The sequence below is a fragment of the Leptosomus discolor genome, chromosome 2 (assembly GCF_034619465.1).
Source record: "Leptosomus discolor isolate bLepDis1 chromosome 2, bLepDis1.hap2, whole genome shotgun sequence".
Lineage (NCBI taxonomy): Eukaryota > Metazoa > Chordata > Aves > Leptosomiformes > Leptosomidae > Leptosomus > Leptosomus discolor.
The window spans coordinates 11,421,940-11,448,489 of NC_141392.1; the positions used below are offsets into that span (position 1 = coordinate 11,421,940).

The 26,550-nt window shown below is 39.4% G+C and overlaps 1 protein-coding gene across 4 annotated transcripts; it reads right to left on the reverse strand.

The window, feature by feature from the left end:
• Positions 1 to 1,671: 1,671 nt before the first annotated feature.
• Positions 1,672 to 26,234, reverse strand: INTS7 (integrator complex subunit 7). 4 transcript variants are annotated; one of them, XM_086460611.1, is made up of 20 exons: positions 26,144 to 26,234; positions 25,766 to 25,895; positions 24,763 to 24,909; positions 22,603 to 22,740; positions 22,057 to 22,103; positions 21,343 to 21,542; positions 19,680 to 19,802; positions 16,694 to 16,811; positions 14,980 to 15,114; positions 14,325 to 14,422; positions 13,388 to 13,627; positions 12,638 to 12,775; positions 11,699 to 11,905; positions 7,912 to 8,106; positions 6,999 to 7,102; positions 6,535 to 6,603; positions 5,349 to 5,439; positions 3,943 to 4,041; positions 2,990 to 3,175; positions 1,672 to 2,063 (listed from the first exon to the last, which is right to left on the reverse strand). In XM_086460611.1, exons 1-20 carry the CDS (start codon positions 26,232 to 26,234, stop codon positions 1,776 to 1,778), a joined length of 2,844 nt encoding a protein of 947 aa, XP_086316737.1. In that variant the 3' UTR covers positions 1,672 to 1,775. The 4 variants fall into 4 exon arrangements, with proteins under 4 accessions (XP_086316737.1, XP_086316738.1, XP_086316736.1 ...); XM_086460612.1 differs by having other exon boundaries at positions 3,943 to 3,999; positions 5,325 to 5,439; XM_086460610.1 differs by having other exon boundaries at positions 5,307 to 5,439.
• Positions 26,235 to 26,550: the final 316 nt, after the last annotated feature.

Genomic DNA, 26,550 nt, shown 5'->3' on the forward strand with positions numbered 1-26,550 from the left:
CACGCACAACACTAGGGGAATCATCTTTTTCTGGACTACATAACTGCATGTAGCCATAGGTACATGTACGCATGCATTCATACGTAGCTGTATGTATACACACACAAAACCAAGTACATAACCACAAAAGTGGGGACAGAAACCACAACTTTCCCCAACTAGCTTGAAGGGCAGCGGTAGTTTCTGTCTCCTGCAAAAAATAAAAATCAGATTTAAGAAGGATGTTGGTGAATTTTTCACCAATTTTGTGAGTCTTCTATTTCCACTTTGCATGCCAATCATCTTTTCTGCTTAAGAGTTATAGCCTGACCAAGATATTACGAAATCTACCAAGAAAACTTCCATAGGTTTTTTGTTAGTTTCATGCCAAGAGGAAGAAAGTTGATTTCTGAAGCAACTATTACAGTGAAACACAGTGAAAACAATTCTTCATCCAGCTATGCCAAAGAAACTAGGCTAATAATCCATTATCATGCTCTCTGCATATAAAAGCAAGCAGAATTTGCAAGCTCTAGTCAGCTTCTGCAGAGAAATCAACTTAAAGAAATAACAGAATCTTTGGAATTTACTGAGAAAATAACAATGAAAATTTCTGCTGCAATGAGAGGGATTAAACCATTTACAAACTGAAGTCTGTAAAAAGTGCCATCCTTCCTCCTCCCCATTCAAATGGGTCCTACTTTCCTGCAGAGTGGTAAGTAAAGATTATTTATGAGGATCAGGTGAAGGACATGTTATGTGATCTATTGCCTGGGAGTCCAGACACAGGCAGAGTTCAGCCTTTCACATCTCAAGGGAAGCATGAAAACTATGTGAGGCAGCATATTTCCAAAATTATTCTGAATCAATTTCTAATATTAGCAAAATTCTCCTTCAAGTTATCCTGTAAAAGTAACAAGATTTCTAAATTGGTCAAAGAGTCCACAAGATTACAAAGCTCTAGTAAATAAAATTCCTTTTTAAAAAACCAAGCAGTTAAAACAAATGACAACTTGCAAGTTAACTTCTCTCTTAAAAGAGCAAGCAAAAAAACCCAACAAAACCAAAGCCTTCCAAAATATAGATACATGAGGATTTAAAAATGACAAAGAAATCTTTTCTACATCATCTGAGAAACAGTTATTGTTCCCACCTGTAAAATTCTGCCTCTTATAAGAATCCCCAGACAGCAACCCCTCCAGCAGTTTCCTCCCTCTGCAATGACTGGGCATGAGAAGTGAGTCACAACTTTTTTTTCTTTCAGATGCATGCATTAGGTAGTGCTGATGAATTGTAATAATACACATACACCAGCCAAATACTGTAAGTTGCTATTAAAATGTCAGGAAAAAAAATCTGGATATTCCTGCCAATTCCTTCACACAAAAGAAATACAGACTTGATATACACTCAGTTCTGTATAACTAGCCACAGTGTTTACTGATGTCCTGTAAACCTAACATTAGAACCTATGTGCTTCGAAAAAAGAAAGTACAGAAAGTCTTAGTCAAAGAGCTCTTGGTGTCCCCTGCTGTCAAAGTCTGTGGAGCCTGCTGCAACAGGTTTGAAAACAGAAGTGAAGAGATCAGGTAGAAGTTCTTATATTAAAAGCACAACTCCAACTTGGAACAGAGTTCCCTCTGCTGAATCGAGTTCAAATTTACCCCAGATAATTTAAAAAGCAACAAATTGACATCTGAGACTTTCTAGGAGAAGGTAAAAATTGTAGGTCTTTCAAAATATGTGTCCAAGAAAAACTGTAATACCACTGATCAGGACAGAGTCACTTCTGGGAATCAAAACCGTGAGTATGCTGTTCTTTGCTGTTGCTGCTGTGATGGTGGCTGTCCTTGCTGTTGCTGAAGACGAACCTGCTGAGAGTATGGATCCTCAAGAGATTTAACAAAAATAGTTGTCTTAGGCCCGGTTTTCCAGACAATACCATTTGAATCTATTACAGAGGACTCTACTGTGATGTTGTGGGTGCCAAGTATCACAAAGTTTAACAGAAACTGAGTGCTGAAGTAGTCGTTGTGTGGTTCCACCCTCTGCTCCATTTCATTGGTCATGTTGTCAATAGGAATCTGAGAACACATGGAAGGTTAAAATGCCATTTTATATAAACCTGTTAAAATAAGTTTTCTGCTCTCCTTTTGAAGGAGAGAAAAATCTTTGACCTCACTTCTCCTAAACTAATGCACATGCATATATGAGCCAGCTTGACGTGCTTTTTTCATTGATGAATGAGTTATTTTTGTAACTATTCACAGAAGCAAGGTAGCTGACAAGCCGTTTTCTCCCCGAGGTTCTAGTGTTCCAGTTTTCCAGTAATACGAGTCAGACAAACATTACACACCTACTAGTCCTGTTCCTTTAGAAGCAACTGACTTATTTTTTTCTTTTCCCCTTCAAAAAAGAACCAAACCATAAAACCAAACAAAAAAACAACCCCTGAATCCATCAAAACAGGCCTTTCACATAGTAGAACCTGAACTTCAGACATGCAATCTTTGATAAAACTCTTGACTTGAATTTAATAGGTATCTCCTCAGGTGCTATTTAATTTGGACAGCCTGTCCTCCTGATTTCCACAAACAACAAAAAACCCTTAAAAATGATAAAGAAGTTCTAGAGACTATGTGGTAGAGAATAATCTACTCCTGTCTTTTTTCCCCTGTGGAGTTTCATATGATATTTATCTAGGTTGAATTTCCCTGATCTCAAGTAGATTCCTAATGACTCGTTCTGAACATCACAAAGCCTCTTTTGTTTGGAAGAAAAGCTGTTACTAAAAAGGTACCAGCATACAGCAGTCTTAAAAATACCAGATCCCTTACATGTGCTATGCTTGGCTCTGGCCGGTGCTTGAATGTCAACTGTCAAGAGCAAGAGTATTACAGAACCCCTCATTCATTTGAACCTGAAAATTCTGCTACCCAGAGCCAAACAAGAGAGCAGGAAAATGTAGTAAGAAAGCTTAAGACTCTTCCTGGCTCTATTCCACCCATACCTTATAGTCTTGTCCAGATTTGCTCTGCAGCACTGAAGAGACATTTAGACAGACAGACTGGATTTTACGGAAAAGGCCTGGTTTAGATCCATGCTGAACCACTCCTTCCACCTTTAGGGCCAATTGCTGGTTGTTCTGTACTGCAATAGGTTCTGCTGGGTTCCTTGGAGATGGGGATAGAGCAAGCTGGAACACAAGAAAACAGTTCAAGATGTAATTTGATGCCTCCAGTAAACCAAACAAGGATGAAACAGAACACCTTCTTACAGAAAAACAAAAACACAAGTGAAAACACGGGACTTATAACTGAGACTCATTACTATAATAATTAGTAAGCATCATCAGCAATACCAGATGTGGTCTTTATATCAGTTTCATTAATTGCACTTCAAAAGAAGTGGAAAAATCTTCTACAAAATAGCCACAAGTAAGTATATTAAGCCAAACAAAGTAGTAAAATGCAGTAAGAGTCAATATTAAAAATCTTAAGGCTTTCACATTTCCCAGAAAAAGGAGCTTGATAAAAAAACAACCACTAAAGGTCACATATGGCCACTCTTACTCAGTCAGCTGATAAATACTACAATTTTCTTCCAAGATAGTAAACATTGCTTTTTAAAGGAAAAGGAAAAACAATACAAATTTATAAAAGTTGCCTTTCCAGGACTAGAACATTATTTAGCTTTAGCAGACTCAGAATCAACAAAAATTCCAGTTACATTTTATCTTTAAAGCTTTGCAATCAAAGAACTGAATCTTACTTGCCTAAGTCACAGCCTAGTGGTTCTTAATAATCATGTGTACATATTATACACATTATTCCTAACAAACCCAGACCCAATTTGCAGTTAAGTATCTCCACTAAGAGTGCTGAAGTGCGCCTTCAGTAAGGCTTTTCTCATGAAGTAAAGACTATAAAGAGAAATTTTAGGCCACATTTGAGCAGTACTTACCTTAATACTTGTAGACTGCAGCTTTTGAAAAAAGTACCTTTGAAATGAAAGGGGTACCTTCAGCAATGCAATGACAGCATTGCACAGACAAGCTGTATGCTGTAAGAAACAGAGCCAAAACAATTGAGAAAGAAAATAAAATATTCATAGCACAGGAAAAGAGACATGCACTTGAGGTACTGAAACGGCAATAATTTCTACCAGAAGCCCAGAAACATATTGATACAGTCACAGGATAACAGCCACTATGACGACAGTGACTACGTTCAGCCTCTCTGTTTATGTTCTGCCCTTTATGAAGAAGGTATTCTGTCTGCAAACAACAAGAAGGCTAAGAAAAACCCAAATCATTTCAGTCCTAGGGTTAGAGCCAGCAGAGCAGGATCTGCCTGAAACGCTCGCACACAAAACTCTCACACACAAACTCTCAAATAAACAGCGATTCCCCTCCAAGCAAACAAGACTGGCATCTACCCCGACTTAATGCAGTGCAATAATTTTTAATTCTTGTCTACTCTTCCTTTCCCCACCGCACTATACAGTCCTTGTGGCTCAGAGGAGCAAAGGCAGTGCTACTGAAGTCGCTGAGCTGCACTGGTAGGGAGCCAGCGACAACTAAGCTTACAGGGTTTACCTTTGCTAAGGCTGACACAACTCATTCTTCTATTCTATTTGGAATTGGTAAGGACTGACGAATGTAGAAACAAGGCAAACAGACGCCAGCCATGACAAATGAACTACCTTGTTCCCATCAACATACACTTCAGCTTTATGATGTTCACTAACAGTAAAAGACTAAACCATACTAGCCCTGTAAAGGACTAACGTTATCAGCTCACTGTTTGCGTTCGGCACACTTTACATTGTGTTCCCTGATGACCTGCATTGATAAGAGAAACGCTACACTCACAAAACACAGCATTAACTGCCAACCGCTCCGCGACAGAAGCTAGGCTAGGCTAGTGCTGGACCCTCCAGCACTGTGCGTGGTAGGGGAGGAATTCCTTCCTGACAGCAGCATGAACAAAGAGAATGAGCTTCAGTATTTGAATGCCAGTGTGGCAAGAGATCTGACAGACCTGACTCCGCTTCTAAGTAGGTTATCAGCATCCGCTATATTCTTAGTACCGGAAGTTTTATAACATTATTTTTAATGAGATCAGTAAGGTTACAGATGTCTTAGCAAAACCTTCTGTGAAGTATTTTTGAAGTAGTGAGTCTCCGTAGAGACCATCTGTGCCACTAAGAGGTTACATTAGTTAACCGAATCTGCTCTTCAGTCTCTTGACCCCCATCGATACATGGAGCTGCTGTGTTTTTGGGAGCCTTTGTCTACAGAATATACATTTAAAATTGTTACTTGCCAAGTAAGACACAGGAGCATACTTCCTGTTGAGGGATTCCACTTCTTCCAGTACATGATTAAATACAGACATCATTCTTCTTTCATATTCACTCTCAACATGGGCTGTTCCATTTGAGCTGTATTCCTGGAAACTAAGAAACAAAACTTTTTATCATGTCCAACATACTTTCCTCATCATAAACTGGAAGGCTCACTCCCAAACAGGTCCAACAAGACCATCCTCCACTACAAGTTGAAATCCATTACGAAATAACTACGTCCTTCAAATTGTTTATTCTGTTTATTTATTATTTTTCCACTGTAAGACTTGCCCTTTACAGTTAAACCGTTTCTTCACTACAGCTTATCCTCAATTTTCTGTCCCCACCCTCTCACTCGAAGTAGTTACAGGTCTAACAAACTCAGCATGCTTGATTCCCCTAGCTTTTATTTAAGCCTGCAGTGTTCATAATGTTTTCAAAACATTATAACAACTCAAGGAATAGCAAGAATGCTAGTCAGAGTTACAACTAAATCTGTAAGTTTATGTCATGAGTAAAACTGAACAGAACTGAATCTCCTAGACACCTAACGTTTTGAAGTCCACAGCTTCATGCTTTTTACAAGTATGATTAATACACGAATTAAGCATTGCTTAGAAGATAATGAGTAGGACAGTCACTTAGGATGTTCACTTTTATTTCCAGTTATAAAATCACATATTTAAGAAGATGTTTATCCACATTATCTTCCCCTTAATCTCAGCCTGGGAGTTTTAAAGAGTGATTCAATTCACAGGTACTTCAATGTGATTTTCTAGAGGGTATAAGTTCACTGTTAAAAGAGAGCCAGAGGTGATGGATTTGTATTAGAAGTTTAAACTAATTTAACGCATACATTTTCAGGACTCTGAAGGAAACTAATACGCACTTACAAGTGTAAACTAGGTATGGGAGCTAACACGGAATGACAGAAATCAAAATAGCCGGCTAAAGAGATTAAAAGTTGTTTTTTTATTTTAGCACAGGTCTATATCTAAGACAAGTCCAGTATAGAGCTCTCAAAACCAAAGTCAGTATAAAATGCTGTCCCTAGCCTGCCAGGTACAGGTCCTCAGGCCTGCCCAGAGTAGAATCAGAAGGGTCTACTTGAGAAACTTTCTGAACATTCTTTGAATTCCTAGGCTTCAAGCCCCAAGGATTTAGAAATAAACAGCAAAGGAGTAGCAAGTTCACTATTGAACCTACCTTGCAGATTCTGGATCCAAAATCAGAGCTTCTATTGCATGTGAAATCAACAGGCAGCTCTGCTGTTGTCTGATATTAACACTAAGAAGTTAAAAGACTTGGAAAGTTTGCACCTAAACCAAGAAATGCAGTACATTTACTGGCATTTTTTCTTATTTCTCTAGCTTTTATGAAGTAATCCTACAGTCATTACTCCTTTAGTAGACCTAGAGCAAGAACTATGAAAATCCCAAGCTTTATGCTGTTGCAATTTTTGTGTCATAACTCATTCATAAAGTAATTCCAAACAATAGGATGGCAATGTTTATTTCCAAATAGGTTTTAAGCAATTGGTACCTAATTTTTATGTTACAAACTCCTTCAAAACGACTTTGTGCCAGTCTTCATAGAAGAGAGCATTGTTAAGCTTCATGCTGTCCACATGACAAGGAAAGTGGACAAATTCTAAGATTTTAAAAGGATACAGTTCTACATTCCTTAGAGTTGCTGAGTCTGCGTCAAAAGATGACTGATACAGATCTCCATATCGTGTAGCCAGGTTTCGGAATTCTTCCATTGAGTGTTTCATCTACAGGGACAATATTACTAGTCAAAAAAAAAAAAAATTGAAGCAAAACCAAAGAAACAAAACCCCAGAAAACCACTACTCTAATGTACAACACCAAAGGAATAAGACAACATACTCTGGCAAAATATACAAAGTTCTTGCTTCTTCACACATATAAAAATCACCAAAGTGACAGACTATGGTCATCCACGCATTAAACAGATATTTTTCTTGTAACATAACACCAAAATACCCTCCTTGGGTTAAAAATAAAACAAAACAACAAAAAAACCCCCACCCAACAACAACCTCCCCCATCCCCTATGGGTAAATCAAACCGCTTTGTTTTTCAAAGAATACCCACAGATTCCTTCTTGCAGGCTATATGGATTTTCGAAGCAGCCTGTTGTGGGCTTCTCTACAGTATCAAGTCACTTGCCAACACTCACCAAAAGGAGCTGCAGTACGATCCTAAGCTACACATTCTTCCTTAGCATAACCACAGTATCTGAGGTGTTTCAAAACAAGGTGTGAAAGGTCTTGCTGTAAGTTTGAGCATACTGAGTGGCTTACTACATGCATATCCTTGGAACCTGTGCACATGAATGTATGAAAAAACACACATACATGCTTGACTTCAAAATATGGCCTGCTTTTTTTATAGCTACAGGCAGACATTTTTATAGCTACAGGTGAAAGCCAAGGCCCATTATTTAGCAAATCTCTTCGCTACCACCATTCATTTCTTTCATCAGATATGTTCGCTGAAAAGCAAAACTCATACCAGAGTCATAAATGTAACTGCACAAGCGTGGAACAAGAACACATGCCTGGTTAGAGATGCGTCCACACCTTTGGAGATCATTTCCTGACGTCATAGCAATCGTTGTGGCAATAGCTGGTGGTGGACTTGTTTTTAGGCTGTTGCAAGTACAAATAAGTTGAGAAAAAGCTTGCAGAAGGTCAATCCTGAGTTTCACAAATCCACACTGAAAGCTCAGAGGATTAAGTGGCGTACTAGCAGCCTGAAACACAGTAACAGGAATGTTGGCAAAGTAGGTCAAAAGCAAACATGATAAAATAACTTTGCAATGTCACTGAACTGTCTCATCGGACAACCGAACCCTTCAGTTGAATTCTGAAAACCGCTTTTTTAAAACTACATTTAACAAATTTGCACAATTTAAATCACGCTGAATATAAACAACACAAAGTTAGATAATTACTAAGCTGTATTTCAAGCATATCACCCTTGTAACAAGTGTGACTTAAGCTGTTACAACACTATTAGGGCATCTATTTCCTCTTTTTCCAAGGCCAAGCCATTAAGCTTCAAATTACCTTAGTCTAGACAGTCCTTACCATAAGGGAGAGCACACTGAACTGGAAGGCAAACAGAAACACAAAGGACAGGAAAAGTGATTCTCTGCATCAGCCAAAAGAGAAAGAATTGGCTAAAGTTACCTGCAGCAAGAGGAAGGGGTGATAACCTTTTATTTTCTTGGAACTGTGACATGGACAGCAACATTACAAAGGCACTGAACCCTGCACTTGATGAAGGCAGAGCCACAGTTCAGCGACACCAAAGAACAGTAAATAACAGAACTCCAGGAGAGTAGACATGCTGCTATTATTTAGAAAACATGGTCCTGTGAAACTTTGCTCCCTAAGAGTTTTTATCTGAGCTGTAGAAGCATCTGTGACAGCTTAGGTCACTGAGGAGGGAGTAAGTTGCAGCACGCAACAGTTGATACTAGTTAAGCCAAAAATCCACTACTTATTTTTCTTATGCTGTTGCATTTTGAGAAGAGTACATTTTTTTCTTTAAGGGGGGCCATCTGCAAAACAAAGCACTGAGACCTTCTCTTACTCTGAGAATGGAAGTACATTAAACTTGTGCATGTCCTTGCCAGCGCTTCTTATTCCTCAACAGAAAACATCACTTCTGGAACCATGAAGTTACAACCCATCCCAAAACCTAAGACCTATTTCTTTGCCAGCAGGAAAGCAGCAAACTAGTTTCTCACAAAACATCACATCATCTGAGAACTGGCACACTATTGACTAAAGTGAGGAAACATCAGCCAATTGCAACCACTTGAAACTACCGAGCTAGATTTCAACCAAAGAAATAAGACTATTTCACCACTTGAGCCCCTCTTATCTACCACTTTGATTTTCTTTCTCCAAGGGTATTAAAAGAAGTCCCTTTTGAATGGAAATTGTTCAGTTTATTCTGCAAGGGTGGTTTCAGAAAAATCTCTGTGGAAGAGATCTCGCTGCACTAATTCCTCTACAGAGACTACATATTTTTATAGAGAGTGAAGTACCATATATTTATATCAGAAAATCCAGACATTTTTAGTAGCACAAATTAGACTCTGTTCTTGTAAATGGAAATACAAGCCTGTCTCATTAATACTGCAATTTACCTTATCTGCTGCCCATATAGCCATGGGCAATAAATGAGTTACAATTCTTTCTTGAAAATGTGGGTTTTTTTTTTTTTAGAAAGCGTTCTGTGTCTCAGACAAGTTCTTCAAACACCACCACTTGTTATCAACATATTTGGAGTTAGTGGTACTTAACCAATGGTTATATTAGTGCTTTGTTCAAGTTCTGTAGATTACCAACAGTGAAAAATAAGCACAATGCTTCCAACAAGATGTATGTTCTGTGCCAGAAAGAGCAGGTCCTATTCAAAACCTTTGCTAACTACACAAGCAAGTACAGAGCAGGACCGATGAGGACTATAGCCGATAAGCTGTAAGTCCCTGCCTTCCCCCACCCCCCCATCCGTGAAGTAATGGATAGGACTAACTCACATGAAAGAGCATTTTGCATACAGCAATGCAAGACAGACAGTTGTATGTATATCAAGAAGGAATTGAGAAATTTTCTGACAAAATCAGATGCTGTCTGAATATTTCAGCATTGCTAAACTGGGCCGACTGAACATCTGCAACGTATTTACTGTAGTCTTCCAGCTACAAAGTGGACAGCTACACAGGGTTAATCATACGCACTAATGGTCTGTGGTACCAACAGCGCTGAGTCATGTTCTACACTGAAACAGCAGCAACAGTTAAGCTGAAATCAGAGGGAAGAGTGCAATAGTCTTAAGCAGTAAGACTATCACATGCCCTTTATGGCACTTTGCTCCCTTTTGAGAGGCTGAGTTCTGCAGGTGCAAGCAGTGAGTGGCTCCTGTTACAGCCGATACACTCAAGCACAGTTAGGAATTTGTCCAAAGCCATGTAACAAGTCAGCATCAGCCAGCAGTAAGACCGCTTCCTCTTCTCTAGCCCTCTGAAAACTGTATTTACTCCTCTGGACCACAGCAACCCTCAAGGAAGGTATTGCACCCAGAAAAGCACTATGGGCAACATGCAGGCAGTGAAGTCAGCAAAGGAGATGAGGACAGGAATCCTTCAACAGAAAAAAAAAAACAACCTAAACTCTAGGGAAAGGCTAATCAAATTACTGAATCACAGAATGACCTATTTAAGCAAGTTATTTTCCTGCCTGTATTAAATATTAACATCTAATTAGATGAGGTCCCCCCTCAATGCCTTCTAGATGTTACGAGAAATCTTGAATTAAAAGCTTTATTCACTCAGGCAATTATGTTAAAGACAAATACTTCAGGAATGACAGAGCTTTCTCTCAGAGGACAAAGGTGTAAACACCTTCATGCTTATTCAGGGACAGTTTATTAATAAACAGTAATACCTGAATTTTATTAAACAATAATATCTGAATTGTCATGACACTGACAGTTCAAGTAACTGGGGGAAAAAAAAAAAAAGAAAAAGAAAAGCAGCTTTATTCAAAAGACATACAGAAAATTGTATGCAAAGATTTATTCACAGAAACTAAAAAAATTAAAGTATTGTATGAAGCTGGATTGTCTTTTGTTAAGAAGCAACTTCACAGTAAGAACTGAAGGTCCATATTCATTAATGCTTTTTTTGTTTACATTCACAGATATCACACACACAGAGCTTCCTGCTAATTTCATCACTTCAGAGAAGCAGAAAGCATGTTCATAAAAGCAGGTACCATCTGAATTCTGCTGATTTGATGAGACTGAATTGTCCTCCTTCCTCCTACTAAAATGGTGTTGTCTTGCTGTTAGGGTTCCATAGGATCGCATTGTCAAATACAAGGCAATATGAACTCAGCAGGAGGGAGGAAGACAATTAAATCCTTCTCCATATCCCGAGAAGATGGCAGCCCATTTAGACAAATTTTCAGGCTTGATTATTACAATAGTGTTTATTCAGCCAAGGCAAGGAGTGGAAAATTTTAGTTACTGTAACTTTAAAAAAGGTCTGTCACATATCATACAATTTAATCAAGGCAAGAAGTGAGGGGGAGGGAAGAAGAAAAGAAGAAAAAAAGAGAAATCTAGCTAATCATACTTAGCTGAGCTACATGATCTTCTCTCTGAAGATGCACTGTGTTACAACTGGCTCTTCCCTGCAGTCCTCTCAAAGAGAGAGTCTGGCAGATGTCAGATATCTTTAAACTTTTCAGAGGCTTAAGAACAGAAACCAGACAGACCTGCAGCAGTATACAGGAACATCATCACTGAAGTAGAAGATCTGTGCTCACCGTCAGTGACGCTATTCCTTTGTGATAGGATTTTAAAGCTTCAGCAATGCAAGAAAGCGCTGAGCTGTAGTTGTCCTCCTGCAAACCTGTCAGACACTGCTCTGCATGGGAAAACTCCTTCAAGCTGTTCAGCCAGAAGTAGAAGTGTTCTGAAGCCACTTGAGTCAGCAGGCTTTGATACAGTTCTCTGGCCATGTCATGGTTGCCCTGTAATGACACGAATGTTTCTAAGAAGGGACATTAAAGGAAGCTGTGGGTTTCTAGGAAAAAAATACAAATAACAGAACAGTAGCATCTCCAGAACTACATTTACTTTAACAATACAGTGAAATGTCTTCCAATCATTTGATCATGAGGATCCTAACAATAAATAAAAGAACAAATGTTTATTTTATGGAAATATCAGCCTGTATAAAGCATAGTACTTATTTACACAAGATAATTCGACAAGATGAGAAACAAATACTGAAATTTACTTTTACCCCAGCATCTCATATAAGGCTTTCTATGCAATTCTAGCCCCAGCTGTGACTTTACTGAAGGTAAAAGGGAAATAGTATCATCTTCTTCCTCCTTTCTTCACATTGAAGAAAGAGGAACACACCAGGAGGGCTTATATCACCTTCTAAAGAACAGCTAGACAATGCAGATTAGGCACACGCACAAGGAAGTATCAGGTCATTACTTTTTTTCTCAAACACTTCAAAAAGACAAGTGAAAAACCATCCTGATGGGATGACTGCCCTAAATGGCATATATCTGAATCAGCATTCCAGGGAATTAAGAGGAGAAAGAAAAAAAATTTTTTGCCCCCACCCCCCCATTCATTTCCTCCTCCCAAGTCCTACCATTTTCCTTACTTTCTTTTTCCAGTTCGAAGACATCACTAACATCCTTCCAACCACACCAAACTATTTTCCTCCAGGTATCTTCACTTACCATCCTGGAAGCCTGCCTGGCTATCCTGTAGGCTGTCCATCCATTGGAAGCATTCTCGAGCTGCTGTTTGATAACAGTTTTGATTTCTGAAGATAAAGCTTTCTGACTGGAAACAAATATCACTGTGGCAAGAGAAACCTAATGAAGAGTGAAGGGGTGAGGAAGAAGGTTGTATTTCAGGAACTAAACAATACAAGAGGAAAAAACCAACCAAACCCAACACAATTCTGTTTCCTAAACTACCAGAAATCATGTACTTGTTTTTGGACTCAAAACTACACAGAAGATTACACATACATTTTCACTGAGGAACATTTCTCAGTATACATCTTTTAAGTAGTTATGGCAATCCAAGTATTTCTTGCAGATGAAAGTCACTTTCATTTAAAGAATCTTTACTGTGGCTTTTAACTGATATTTTGAATGTTCCAAGTGAACTAACTGCCATTTTGCTTTTCTATAACCACTTTTTTTACAGATACCTCAATAATTTCAACAGCTTCAATTTGTCTAAGCAGCGCCATCTGCTGGAAAATCTAATGGAATACACTGTGTAGTTCAGCTCCATCTATGAGATATTTCGACATTGAACACTGACATATAGTCAAAGCAAAACTGAAAATAGTGGCTAGACTGGCACATCAACTTGGACGTAACGAATGGCTTAGCTGCCTTTTTAAATAAAATCCATCCACAGTAGTTTATACAGACTTTACCCACCAAGAGCTAGTCACCAGAATGTGGTCTTACCAAGAGTTCTTGTTTTTTATCTGTGGCAGATTGTCCAATTAGTTTATACAGATCCATTAGGTCTCCTAGCATCCCATCTGCTAAGACAGGCAGCTGCATGGCAATCGCTGCTAAACAGTGGCACATCAGAATCCTGGCAGCGTCCTGGGCGCTGTGCAGCTGCGTCAGCAGGGATTCAACTACTGACTGGCTCAGGTGAGGACGGCACTTGACCAGCTTCACCATACAAGTTAACGTGATCTGCAATTCACACAACCAACACGTACAATAAACACAATGTCTACTTAAAAATAAAAAAGCCAGCCACACTTATCTGCAAGTATGATTGCGGAAATACAGAAGATCTGGTATTTTCAGAACCATGTACTCTACAAAAGATGAGACTTTTCTAAGAGCCCAAGCCTTTGTCCCTGAGTTCACAGCACAAAAACATCTCACAAATTCAAGAAATTATAATCTTCTTTCTCATACCACCAGCCTTTACAGGTAAATAATTAGATAAAGTTACTGGTAGCAGCTTTTGAATTGGGAAAATAAAAATAATAGTTTATAAAAGTGTTGTAATCATGTACATTGCACCCCATCTCCAAAATGCAGGCTCTCTCCAAGATTCAATTTGTCCTCCACAGACATCTCCATCCCATGTTCAAGTTCATGTTTTATTACAGTTGTTCTAAGAGGAATGCATTTTTTTTCCCCTACAATCAACTTACTCTAAAGGTGAGAGGAGTTGCATTATAGTTGTGCTGAGCTCCTCTACCACTCTGAACTCTGATTATGGGCAAAACATAGGGAAAAAAAAAAAAAAAAAAATCTTAATTTCCTTCCAGTATGTTATGCCTCCACCAGAAAGGATCTGGTGCACACTAGCCTTTTTGTTATACAAGCTATTACTGTAACTTACAGCTGTGCTAGGGGAAGACAATAATAATGTCACCTTTAAGGTTGCCTGAGCTCCTGGACTATCATCTTGACTACAAAGAACAAGAAGAGCTTCTAAGCCAAAAACTGCATCTTGCTCCAAAGGCAGAAGATCTAAGAAAAGAAAAACAAACAGAGTTAGTTCCCTGTTACATTTTCTGACCATAACTGGTGTAATGCTTGCGCTGGTGTTGCAGTCATGATGGATAAGTATCTGCCTAACACGTCTGCCTTACCTTATTTTGATTAGAAACAATTCTGCCATTCTAGGTCTCAGGTAACTTTTCAGCAGTCACACCAACCGTGACATCTGTAGAGCATGCATAAATCCATGGACTAAGACTTCTAAATGCCCTGTTATTCTTTTGCAACAGACTTTGTGCAAAGAGTTTTCAAAGGCTGACAATTCACTAGTCTTACAGCAAAGGTAAAAAAAGCATTTATTTAGCACAAGTTCTGCTGCGCCCAGTAATTTTCTCTAACTTAGACAAAGATGGAATCTTCCCAATCATTCATAAAATCATACAGAATATTTTCTACTAGATTATAGTCCCTGTTCTCCCTAGCAAGCATGAAGGATCAGAGAGGTTTACAGACAAGACCAGTTAATACATGTTAAGTGCATAAGCCTGACTAAACAGACACATTTCATTGCCCTTGCTTTCATTTACCTTTTTCCTGACAAGAGGCCGATATATTAGTCAGAATTCTCACACCATGAGCTGCAATGCCACGGTTATTATGGTAACAGCATTCCTGGGCGAGTTTTACTAAATCAAATGATCTCGCAGTTGCAGCTGCTGTTCCTAAAAAAAAAAAAAAAACAACACCACCAAAACAAGGCAAACAGGACCATAAACCAGCACAGTCCATAATTACACTAACAGGTCTTTTCAAGTACATTTCTAAAAAAAAAAAAAAACCCCACCAAAACAAAAAACCACAAACCCACAAAAAAACCCCAAAACCAACTAAATTGACTTAGGATTAATTTTTTTTTTCACATGTTTAAAGGACAGGATGTGTCCTAGTTTCAGCTGGAATAGAGCTCATTTTCTTCCTTAGTAGCTAGAATAGCGCCGTGTTTTGGATTCGGTATGAGAAGAATGTTGATAATATGCTGATGTTTTTAGTTGCTGCTAGGAAATCAAGGACTTTTCAACTTCCCATGTTTTGCTAGTGTGCAGAAGCACAAGAAGCTGGGAGGGAGGATAGCAGAGACAGCTGACCTGAACTAGCCAAAGGGTTATTCCATATGCTGGGACGTCATGCTCAGTATACAAACTGGAGAGAGTTGGCCATGGGGGTAGACTGCTGCTCAGGCATCGGTCAGTGGGTGGTAAGCAACTGCATTGTGCATCACTTGTCCTTTTCTTGGGTTTTACTTCTCCCTCTCTTTTTATTATATTCCTTTTCATTACAATTATTATTATACTTATTATATTTTATTTTAGTTATTAAACTGTTCTTATCTCAACCCACGAGTTTTACTTTTTTTTTTCCCAATTCTCCTCCCCATCCCACTGTGAGTGAGAAGGAGCAAGTGAGCTGCTGTGTGGTGTTTAGTTGCTGGCTGAGGTTAAACCATGACAGGATGAAAACTTATCTTTCTCTCTCTCCACACACAGAGGGTCTCCCTCCATTCCTGAACACTATGCAAGTTAGACGTACATGAGAAAGAAATTTGGGTCTAGAGGGTGATGTTTCAAGGACTCTGAGAAATAATGCCTGAAGAAGTATTATGTCTGATTAAAAAAAGCTGGTGAGCATATTCAGTCCATGCTGGCATGTCTTAAGAGAACGTACTATTTTTCTCCATTTCTACATGTAGCCCATGTAGCTGGGCTCGTAACACTCATTAGGGCAGCCTAGATTTCAAGAAGCAGAAAGAAAATAGTATGATCACCATTTTAAGAACAAGATACTTTGGATCACTAAAATGTCTGCTCTGTTTCTCCAGAATATAGTCACAAGGCAAAAAGGTTCACCTGCTACTGAAGCAGGTCATTCCCACATGGCAGCCCACTCTTGCACCAGCAAGTCTCCATGCTACTCAAAAACTATGCCAATCCATGGTTTCAAACCACCTTAAGTAGAATGCAGGTCAGCCACTTGAGAGGCATTACATTTCTTCATTTTATGAAGAAAAGTTGAAGACCCAAAGGGAAAAAAAACCCTTTCATATAGTGTATTACCCATGAAATCCAGACACAATACTCCATTTTAAGTTTATATATCATGAACACAGTCTGATTCCCAGCTAGTGCTCTGAAGTCCAAAAATAGTTTAAGAACATGCTACAAAGTGTTTAGATGAAACTGCTTATCAGTAGACAGCCAACCCACTGGAAATGCCAAAGATAATAATCTAATCTAGTTTTCTTACCTGGAACACTGCTGAAGTACTGTTTAATGGCAATGGTCCCCGATAATGTGGAAAGAACAGATAGCATGCCCAGTTTCAAGCTGTCATAAGGAGTGTGAAGAGCAGATTCACAGAGTGCCTAAAGATCAGCAGGAGAAAAGATACAGAGGGAAGGAAGTCCCATGAGCTATCTCTATCAAACGTTTAGTAGCACTGGCCTGTGAAGAGTTCTGAGAGTCAAGATTTTTCCACATAAAATACTACACTGAAATCCAAAGTTAGAAGTTGTGTCGTGAAGCATCTGTTTTAGCACAATGAGGACCTGGTTTGCAGAAAAGTGACAGTGGGTCTCATATGCTAGGAAACACCAACTGCAAGTCATTTATTACTTAAATATCAGTGGCAAAAATATTATCAGGCCTCATTGATCAAATCTTGCAAAAGATTTTAGGCCAATTCTCTAGTCTTAGAGGTATACTGATTATTTTGCCTTATAACAATCTGCAGGGTTTTATCTAAGTATACATCTCTGAAGATCAAAGTTTAAGTGTTATTTCCTTTAACAGTTCTGGTGTCCAACAGACTACAGTTCAAGTTTCTTGATAAACATCTTCAAGAGTATTTTGGTTTTTAACTCTTTATAGTAGAGCTCCTGTCACACTTTTGTGCCTTTTGCCAGACCTCCTCAGGCCTTATCACATCTAGATTAGAGTAACTCCTAAAATTCATATTGTTCTCAGATTCATTATGCCAACATTGTTCACAATTTAGTCATTTGCTGGTTTTGGAGGCTTTTTTAGTCGACGTGAGAGAAAGCTATACAGGACTCAAATGGAAAATGTAAGTATATTCTGCCTCAGAGTGCCGAAGCTGAATGATAACATCCAGTAACTGAATAAAGAAAAACAACACCACAGAATTAGTTCCACAGAACAAATAAAACCCCAAATAGTGTTCCTATTCGCATACATTGTATGGTGTAAGGGTTAAATTCTAAATAAATTCGTAATTTGTACCAATGCAGTATTTTGCTAATCCACTTAGTACAGCATCAGCAGACAGAACATGATACAATGATTAGGGTTGAAAATGGGTCTTGATGTCTCCCCAGACACTATGTGTTTTACTCCAGTGCTATTAGATCACCACTCACACAGCATATTCGAAACAGTAACTATGAAGAATGCCAGGAGCACAGAAAAATTAGCAGGATGGACCGCAGACTGCTGGGTACCTTCGCAGTCAGTAAGCAGGTGGGCTGCTCTAAGCATCAACAGCAACAGCTTCTAAAGCTAATGCCTAGAAATCAGTGAAGACTCCACAACTCAAAGACCAAGCCTCCTATCCGCCCTACATAGACAGACCCAAAATGCTGAATTAACACTGCTGAAGCGCTTGTTGGTAGAAAGGCACAAGAAGCAGGTTTTGCCGTGAGAAAAGGAGGGTCTGTTCCAACCCCTGTTGTATAAACACTACCAAGTCATTACAAAGTCTAGATACAAGGAAGAAGCTCTTCACCCTGAAGGTGGTGAGACACTGGAACAGGTTGTCTAAGGAAGTTGTGGATGCTCCATCCCCAGCAGTGTTCAAGGCCAGGTTGGATGGGGCTTTGAGCAACCTGGTCTAGTGGAAGGTGTCCCTGCCATGGCAGGGGGGTTGGAACTAGATGATATTTGAGGTCCCTTCCAATCCAAACCACTCTGTGACTCTATAATTTAAACACACAGAAAAGAAAACTCAATGTTGACTTTATATTTCAAAAGTCAGAAAAACTCACTTCCACATGCCATTCAGCAAGCAGTAACAAGCTTCATTTTTTCTTTCCTAACCCAGTCACTGGTTTAGTTCTGACATCAATGGAGCATTTTCCTATGCATTTCAACCATCAGGACATCTACTTTAAGACACTACATAATGACAAAGGCCATGTTATCAATGTCTCTCACTTATATTGAGACAACTACCATCCAGGCATAACGGTATAGGGTAGCATTTTGACTGCAAAGAATCCATAAACCATTAAGCAATTCCTTAAATTTCCTAAAAGAAAATAAATTTCTGGTATTAAACCATTACGAATAATAAAGCAGTTCACTAAAACAGAAACCTCTGTACACTCCAAATCATCTTCTATAAGAATCAGAAACAAAGCAAAACATGTTTTATTTCTCACACGATTATTAACAAAAATCCACAAACCAAAAATAGTTTTTCCTTCCAACTGCCTTATGCTCTAACAGCATATAGCAAAAGTAGCAAAAACAAAGAAAAAAAGACCCAGTAAAGTAGATCTATAAGCCTGAGCAATTAAGCTCTTTAAATATTTCCCATTAATCTAATCTAAAGTTATTTTCTACAGTCACTTCTACCACAAAAAAAAGAAAGACAGGGAGAAAAAAAAATGTTCATATGCAACTGCGATTGAAAGAAGGCAGCAACACTATCTAAAATGTTAACAACTGTTTCCCAAATAACACAGATGCACTATAAGCACCTTGCAGGGTCTCATTCATACAACAAGAGTCACAAGGATACTACTGAAAATGAGCCATTAATCCTAAGAAATGAAGTCAAAATTACATTTGTCATTTCAAGTAGACCTTACTGGATGACAGGCTTTGACAAATCCCATAGAGACTGTGTTACATGAGAGCATTAATACGTACTCAGCATCGTAAGATTAATGTAAACATTCAGCTCTTGTGTCTATTATCTTAGATGAGTTCGTCAGATGGCACAGTTATTTCCTTACTGCAAAAATGCCTACTACATGACACGTGCCTTCCCTCAGTCATAATACTTTAACTTCTATCCTTATGGGTCAACTTATCCAACTCAAGATACTCTACGATTCTATGAACTGTTCATTAATGCTTGGCACAGTAACCTAACTTAAGGATACGGAGATGTATGTTCTTCCTTCCTTTACCTCCCAGATTGTTTTGAAATGAATTCTACAACTAATTGCAAAGTTTCAAAATAAACTTTAGCTTAAGAACATATAAACCTGAATATTTTCTCTGCTCCATGTATGTGGTGTCTTGTTGGCCAACAATTTTAAATCCTGGATTGCAAGCCTCTTCACGGCCTTCCTGGGGTCATTTTTCAAGTACTGCAACAAAAGCTGGATCTGCAACAAAATAAATTCACCATTTAAGAAAGAGACGCTACTAGGAGGAAGTCTTTTCAAAAGACTCATGAAGAAATTTTGAGCATACTCAGCCAAAACTAACTTGCCTTATCTGTCCAATTGCTTGCCAGATGGAAAAGCCCCCTACTTAGGCTGTGATGCCATGGCAACCTCAGTCTGACAGCCAGTTTCTACCATCCTGCTCCCCTTGCTCACGCACCTTTCTCTACATTACCCTGCACACCTGAGAAGCCCTAAGACCTGTTTCAGCACTCACAGAAATACCATAAAACACCGCCAAGAAGCTCAGTAAACACCTTATACTGTCACGATTATGCTACTAGCAAGTGTTCTGTGCATTTGATGCTAATTCAGCCATCTACATGACCTGCAGTTAACAGATAGAAGCACAGACATACCTTGCATGTCTCAGTAGTTGCCAAAATCAACCCCAAAAACCCAACCAAAAAAGAACCCCTACCCATGCCCTCCAAAGCATTTATCTCAAATTGACACTTAACTGCATGTCCTTTGTTGTGTTCATTTCCTGCAATTTTACAGAGATGGAACAGCCAGCCCTTGAAAAAGCACGAACAGAGTGGCCATGGGTTTGGTCTCCATCCCCACCCTGGCTACATCACTTTTAAGCAGCATTGGCTGTTGTATTGCAGAAATACAGCCTAAATCACCATGCTTACTGCCATTAAAAAAAAAAAAAGTGTTCTAATAATGTTTCAGTTGGCTTAGACTCAATACTATCAAAAGCATCCTCTGAAATACAGAAACCAGCCATACCTAAGAAGTTTCAGACAGATCAATGCTATTAGTCTAACAGTAACAGACATCAGCCTTCCATAGCTGTACAGGATTGAAAGAAAGCAAATAGATTTTCGTGACTGCTTTACAAGGACTAGTTAGATGAATCCCAAATGTCAGTGTGTTCAGACCTGCTACATAAGTCACATCCACAAAGCACATTATCAGAACATAGAAGCATTGAATTTTTCCATCACTGCTTTCCCACAACTTGGTTTATAGTCCTAAATTATAGCAAAAGATTCAAATTCCTCAGAGTTCTTCAAGAAATAAATTTTTAAGTGCACTCTATGCTATGGAAATACTCATTTCTTGCATGCGAGGAAGGCAGAAGGCACACCCACAACCCAAAAGAATATACAGCAGTGAAGAGCGAAGCCTTGATTCTACAGCTAAGATGAAGTGTTTTCAGAAAAACCCAGGGTGTTAGTGTTCCTAAATGCTGACTGGTCCTAGCTGATTTCAATCCCAGCTGATTTAAAGAAAGACAGGTTATGACCTGTAAAGAAGGGTCCCTGTGTTTGATGGGGTTATCTGGAAATGGGACCAGAGGGGGGCAAAAAACAGGAAAGCAGCAGCAGTTTTCAGGGTATTCTTTCTCTATAGCACATAGGAACAACCATCCTAGCATACCCACCACAATTTATTTTTGGCATCAGCTGGAATCTGAGTTTTTAAATGTACTTTGTACTTTAATCTGAAGGAATGAATCAGGAAGAATTACCTGTTTAGGAATGTCAACCAAAGATGATGCAGCAAGCAGAGTAAAGGTGTGCAGAGTAACAATGACCATCTTGGTAGAGGGATATGATGTGACCAGCTGCTGAAGCAGCTGCCGGGAGCTGGAGGCCAGGCCAGCATCATGATGCATGTGCTGTAGAATAGGGATCAACTTCAATTTCAAGTCCACAGGTGTGGCCAAACCTGCAACAAGGAACAGGAACATAGGTAGTGTTAGTCCTTTGTACTGCCTTTTGGCAGTACAGAGGCACACGGTGTGTCTGCATCATCACCACTGCCGAACGCAGATCGTGCAGACACCTGCACTACCTTCAAACAAATCACCTACTAGCTAGCAGCATAACGACAGTGCTAACAAGCACGTTCACGGCCCTTTGAGAAGGCTGCTCCTTGCTTCACTAGAGGTAACACACATATTAACTCATCTGAAGCAACCCATGGTAGTCTTAAGTTTATTCACCGTATTACAGGTGAGCTTTTATTTTTTTTTAATCAAACAGGTGTTTTGAGAACTTAGATTTTAAGAGGACACAAGAGCCAGACATTAGATTATTGGTTAGCTAATTTAATTTAAAAACTGGAATAATTTGAGGATAACGGCAACAGCATTCTGATACCTGATATTTACATATGGATAATAAAGAATTCTCAGAGAAATTAGAGCTTTTCCCTTGTATCTTTCAATATACATATGTACCTTGAATCATCTCACTGATTTTATTACATATTCCAGCAGCAAAATCCCTGTAGAGAAAAGACAAAGTATCAGGTAAAATGAAAAATAAAGGAATAAATAATTAAAAATAAAAATCAACTGAACTGCCAAACATTGTGCTTTAACAACAAAAACTTTCAAAGAGTGCTTGCCAAGACCCAAGTCATTTTAGAACCCTTGCACATGGGCATGGTCAAATGATAACATGGAAGCTTTCAAAAACGCGTCAAAGTGACAAGCAGCACTACATTTGGTTCCCTAATACAATTTCTGTAAAATAACACTTGATTAAAGATGCTATTCCACTTTGCATTCCCATACTTAGGAGTTTTCCATCATTATTTTAGAAAAAAATGTTAAACTTGTATTCCGATTTCTTTACAATACTGTTATTGTACAAAATATGTTTGTTTTGCTAGAAGTGACACTGTTCACACTACAGAAGGAAACATTAAAACTGTGAATGCCGGTGTCAATGGAGTTTCCATTCTCTGTAATAGAAAAAAATGAAAAAAAATTACATCTTACTTTGACTGTGCAGAAAAGTTTGCAGCAGCAAATATAGCAGCTTCAACTTCCACGTTATCATGGGAATCCAAACTCTGACGAATACTGTGATGTGCATTCTTCCTTTCTGGAATAATAGATGCCATGCTGCCCAACATCCTACAGAAATAAACCACAGCAAAACTCAGGAAGAATGATGATCATGAAGACATGCAAGACAAAACCAAACAGAAATGCAAAAGGACTATTTTTGTATAAATATGTGCTCTTTCATGTCTATTACAGAAAAAAACTAATGCTAGAAGTAGGCATATAATTAAAAGGTAACAAATTTTGTCATGTGGATTATGTCATTGCTTTAACAAAAAATTAGTTACATTTTGATACCTTTTATTTTGAAATGGGAACACTGAGAAACTTACCAAGAATTCTTATAAAATTAAGAGTGCACTACGGCAATGGGAACAAGTATTTTTAAGATGCTTTTATGATCAAGTTCTGCTATCAATATAAAAGACAATGCTAAAAGTGGCTATTTTCAGACACACATGAAGTACACGTTGTGGGATATAAATTCAGAAATATGGGAGTCTAGGGGGATAAAAGAAGCATTTAGAGAACAGTTTCCCCCCCTTTCTATCCCTGTTCCAATTAAGCTTGCAGAAGCAAGTGACAAATGTCTGAACAGTCATAAATTCTAACCACATGCTAAGAAAGCAAAGTTTCTAGAGTGTTACCATGATCAAGCAAACAAGTATCCGACCTTCATCTTTTGTTTCTAAGATCTTTCGCTGATGTGAGATAAGATTATTACTGGGAATAGTGCAGTAACTGCTAAAAAAGGAGCAAATCAATCTATACCTCGGTAAGAACATTTCAAAGATACTTTCCAGATATATTTAGCATAACCCAACTAAAAGAAGAATGAATGCAGGATTTGCATTGATGGTAATTTTAGCAAGAGTTCTATGCAAATGTTTACACACAGTTATCTACCAATAAAATTCTCCAGACATAAAGTTTTGTCTTAGCAGATCTTTCAGCATGTTCCTTCTTACTGACACTACTTAAGACAAAAACAAATCATCTGAAGATTTTCATCCGAAACTGCTGAACCAACAGCCATTTTAACATTTCACTTGATGCATCCTGTGAATTGATTAGTAATTTAAGTATTTTTTGAAACTGGGCAGATTCCTGGGACTTGTAGAAGTCTGTAAAAATAGCCCTCAATATAAGTCAACAACTGCAATCTTATGTTAGAATAATGAAGTGGAACTACAATAAAACATGTAGATATACTGTATTTACAGTCTTCTGAGACACCAGAGCATGAAAGCATAATCTCAAACAAAATATCAAAAGAAGAAAGAAATAGACATATGAGCTAAGCAAAGAAACCCCTGTTAATGTCTTCCGTATTTCAACAGTGAAATCAGTAACAGTTCTAGATGGATAGAAGAAAAGAGAAAGAATTTGAATTCGCTTGCTCAGGAGTTGGAAGATGCAGTCAAGATGATCATGTTGGATAGTGTTAGAGCCACAGACACCAGAGCAGCAGGACAGTGACATTAAAAACAGCTTAATTTTATTTAATTTTTTTTTTTTCCTCATTTGAGTCCCAGGAAGTCCAAAGCAACCAATAATACAATGGCACTTCCTTAGAAGTTATTGATCAGAGACCAACAAGCAGTAAACTCCTAGGACAACGATAAATGAAAAACAGGTGCAAGCATAGCACGGTTCACACAAGTAAGTTTTGGTTATGAGTTAACAAAAAATCATTTTGACACACAAGGAAGTACTTTCCTTTTGGTACTGGTCTAAATACAACGTAGGCAACATATGATGTAGTGCATATAGCTACTGTCTGGGTTATGCCTACAACAGGTTCATTTGTCTTGAGTACACAAAATTTCAACGCTGTTGCAAATCCTGTTTTGCCTGGAGCGACCCACAAAATTCTCACCATCACAAACGGTTAATAACCTTCTTCTGGTCACTGATCCTCATCTTCACCCCCTTTAAAGACAGACGTCTTTACTTTTAACTCTATAAGCAACATATAAGGCACCTCCCACATTTCATTCACAGTAGCTGCAGATTTTTTTATTCCAGACCAGCATACTAATCGTTAGCTAGAGATCCGAAGTAAGGCAGGTTCATTTGTGTAATACATACCGAAGTGTAATAGCCCGAGCAACTGGATCATTGCTATGAATCACCGAGAAAACTCTTTTGACAAACTCATCCACATTCAGGATCTTCTCTAAGTGCTTCTCACTCTGCTGAGTAACTTTCAGCACACACAGCCTCAGGAAGTTGTTTCTATCAGAAGACACACACATTTCCTTATCAGGCTGTTTTATAATAAAAATTCAAACCCTTTAAACATGAAATTACTTAAAAAACCCCCACCTTCCAAAAATAAATCAAAACCAGTACAGGTCTATGCTTTATAAACATGATATTTAAGTAGACTAATGTAGTCAAAAAGAGACTATTAACACAGTATTGTTTTATTTTATAGCACAAGCAGTGTCAAATTTAGGCCCAATTCCAAGGAAATTAACCTGTTGACACCAGCAAGGAGTGTAAGCAGATGCTCATTTTGTGCACACTTAGGAATCTAATTCTGCTAGAAAAGCATGTCCAGGACTAAGACAGAAAAGTCTAATTGACATTGCCAGGGGTGAGTGAACCTCTTTTCCTTCCCAGAGCCAATGGCAACAGATAACTTTGTAAGCTATTACAAAGTCGTACCAATTCCATCACGTGCATCATATAGACATCAAGCACTTGGAAAAGCTACACTCTGGGCTTTGTTATTAACATTCCTTAGAGAAGGAATCTGCACACATGATCACTCATCTATTTATTAATTACAGATTTGAACGTGCCAATAGAGCAGAATTTACACCAGTGAACTTAACCCAGTCGGCAAGTGAATCCTCAGATCAGGACAGATGGAAAGGAACTGTCATTGGTCACCCACAGCCACTCAAGCCCACTAGAGGTGGGGAAAGCAAGCTTCAATCAAGCACAACTTGTCCTCAATAGAGTAGGTACCACTGTGGTATTACCAGGCAAGCAGAAAAACCCCACGACCACCCAGGCTCCAAGATACAGTGCATTACTACATAGCAGAGATTTGAATGGATAGAAACAGACTGATGCTACTTACCCGACTCTGAAAACATCAGCTAGCTTTAGGAAAGCTGAATTAATTAGAATAGGGAAAGGATATTTCTGGAAAAGCCTGGGAAAACGAACGACGGCTTCGCACTGCTCCCCGAGTTTGCCAGACCTGAGGCCTAAGCGGGACAACAACAATTACCACAGACACCGATGCTCCTTCAAAACCGGGTCCTTCCTCCATCCCCCCACCGGCGGCAAAGCAGCACAACACAAACCTCCCAGCCGCTGGGGAGCAAAGGAACGGGACAGCACCGCCCCCCAGAGCGCGGCCGCTGGCAGAGAGCGGGCGCCAATGGCCCGAACGGCGGCCCCACGGGGCAGGCAGCCCCAGGCCGGCGACAAGCCCGAGCCCGCCCGGCCTCACCTTTGTCCAGCTCCATGAGGGCGGAGTTGGCATCCAGCTCCTGCTCCCCGTAGCCCGCATCGGCCAGGAAGGACTTGGCGCTGCCAGCCATACCGAGCCCCGCACCGCCGCCCTCCACACCGCCCGGCCCTGCCGCCACGCATGCGCACTACCCTCCCGCCACCTTAGCCCGGGGGCGGCCACGCAATGGCCGCGCCACTTGTGCGCAGGCGCGACGCCGAGGCGCTTGCGCGCGCCAGCCGTTAAGCCGGCCGCGGCCACTCACGGCGGCGGCATCCCGGTGAATGGGCGGGGGAGTGGGTGTGGCCTAGAGGCCCTGCCCCTCTGCGCCACCCAATCAGAGGAAGAGGGAGCGGCGTAGCGGGCGCCTGCTGCCCAATGAGATGCCGAGGCGCGTTTGGCGGGTC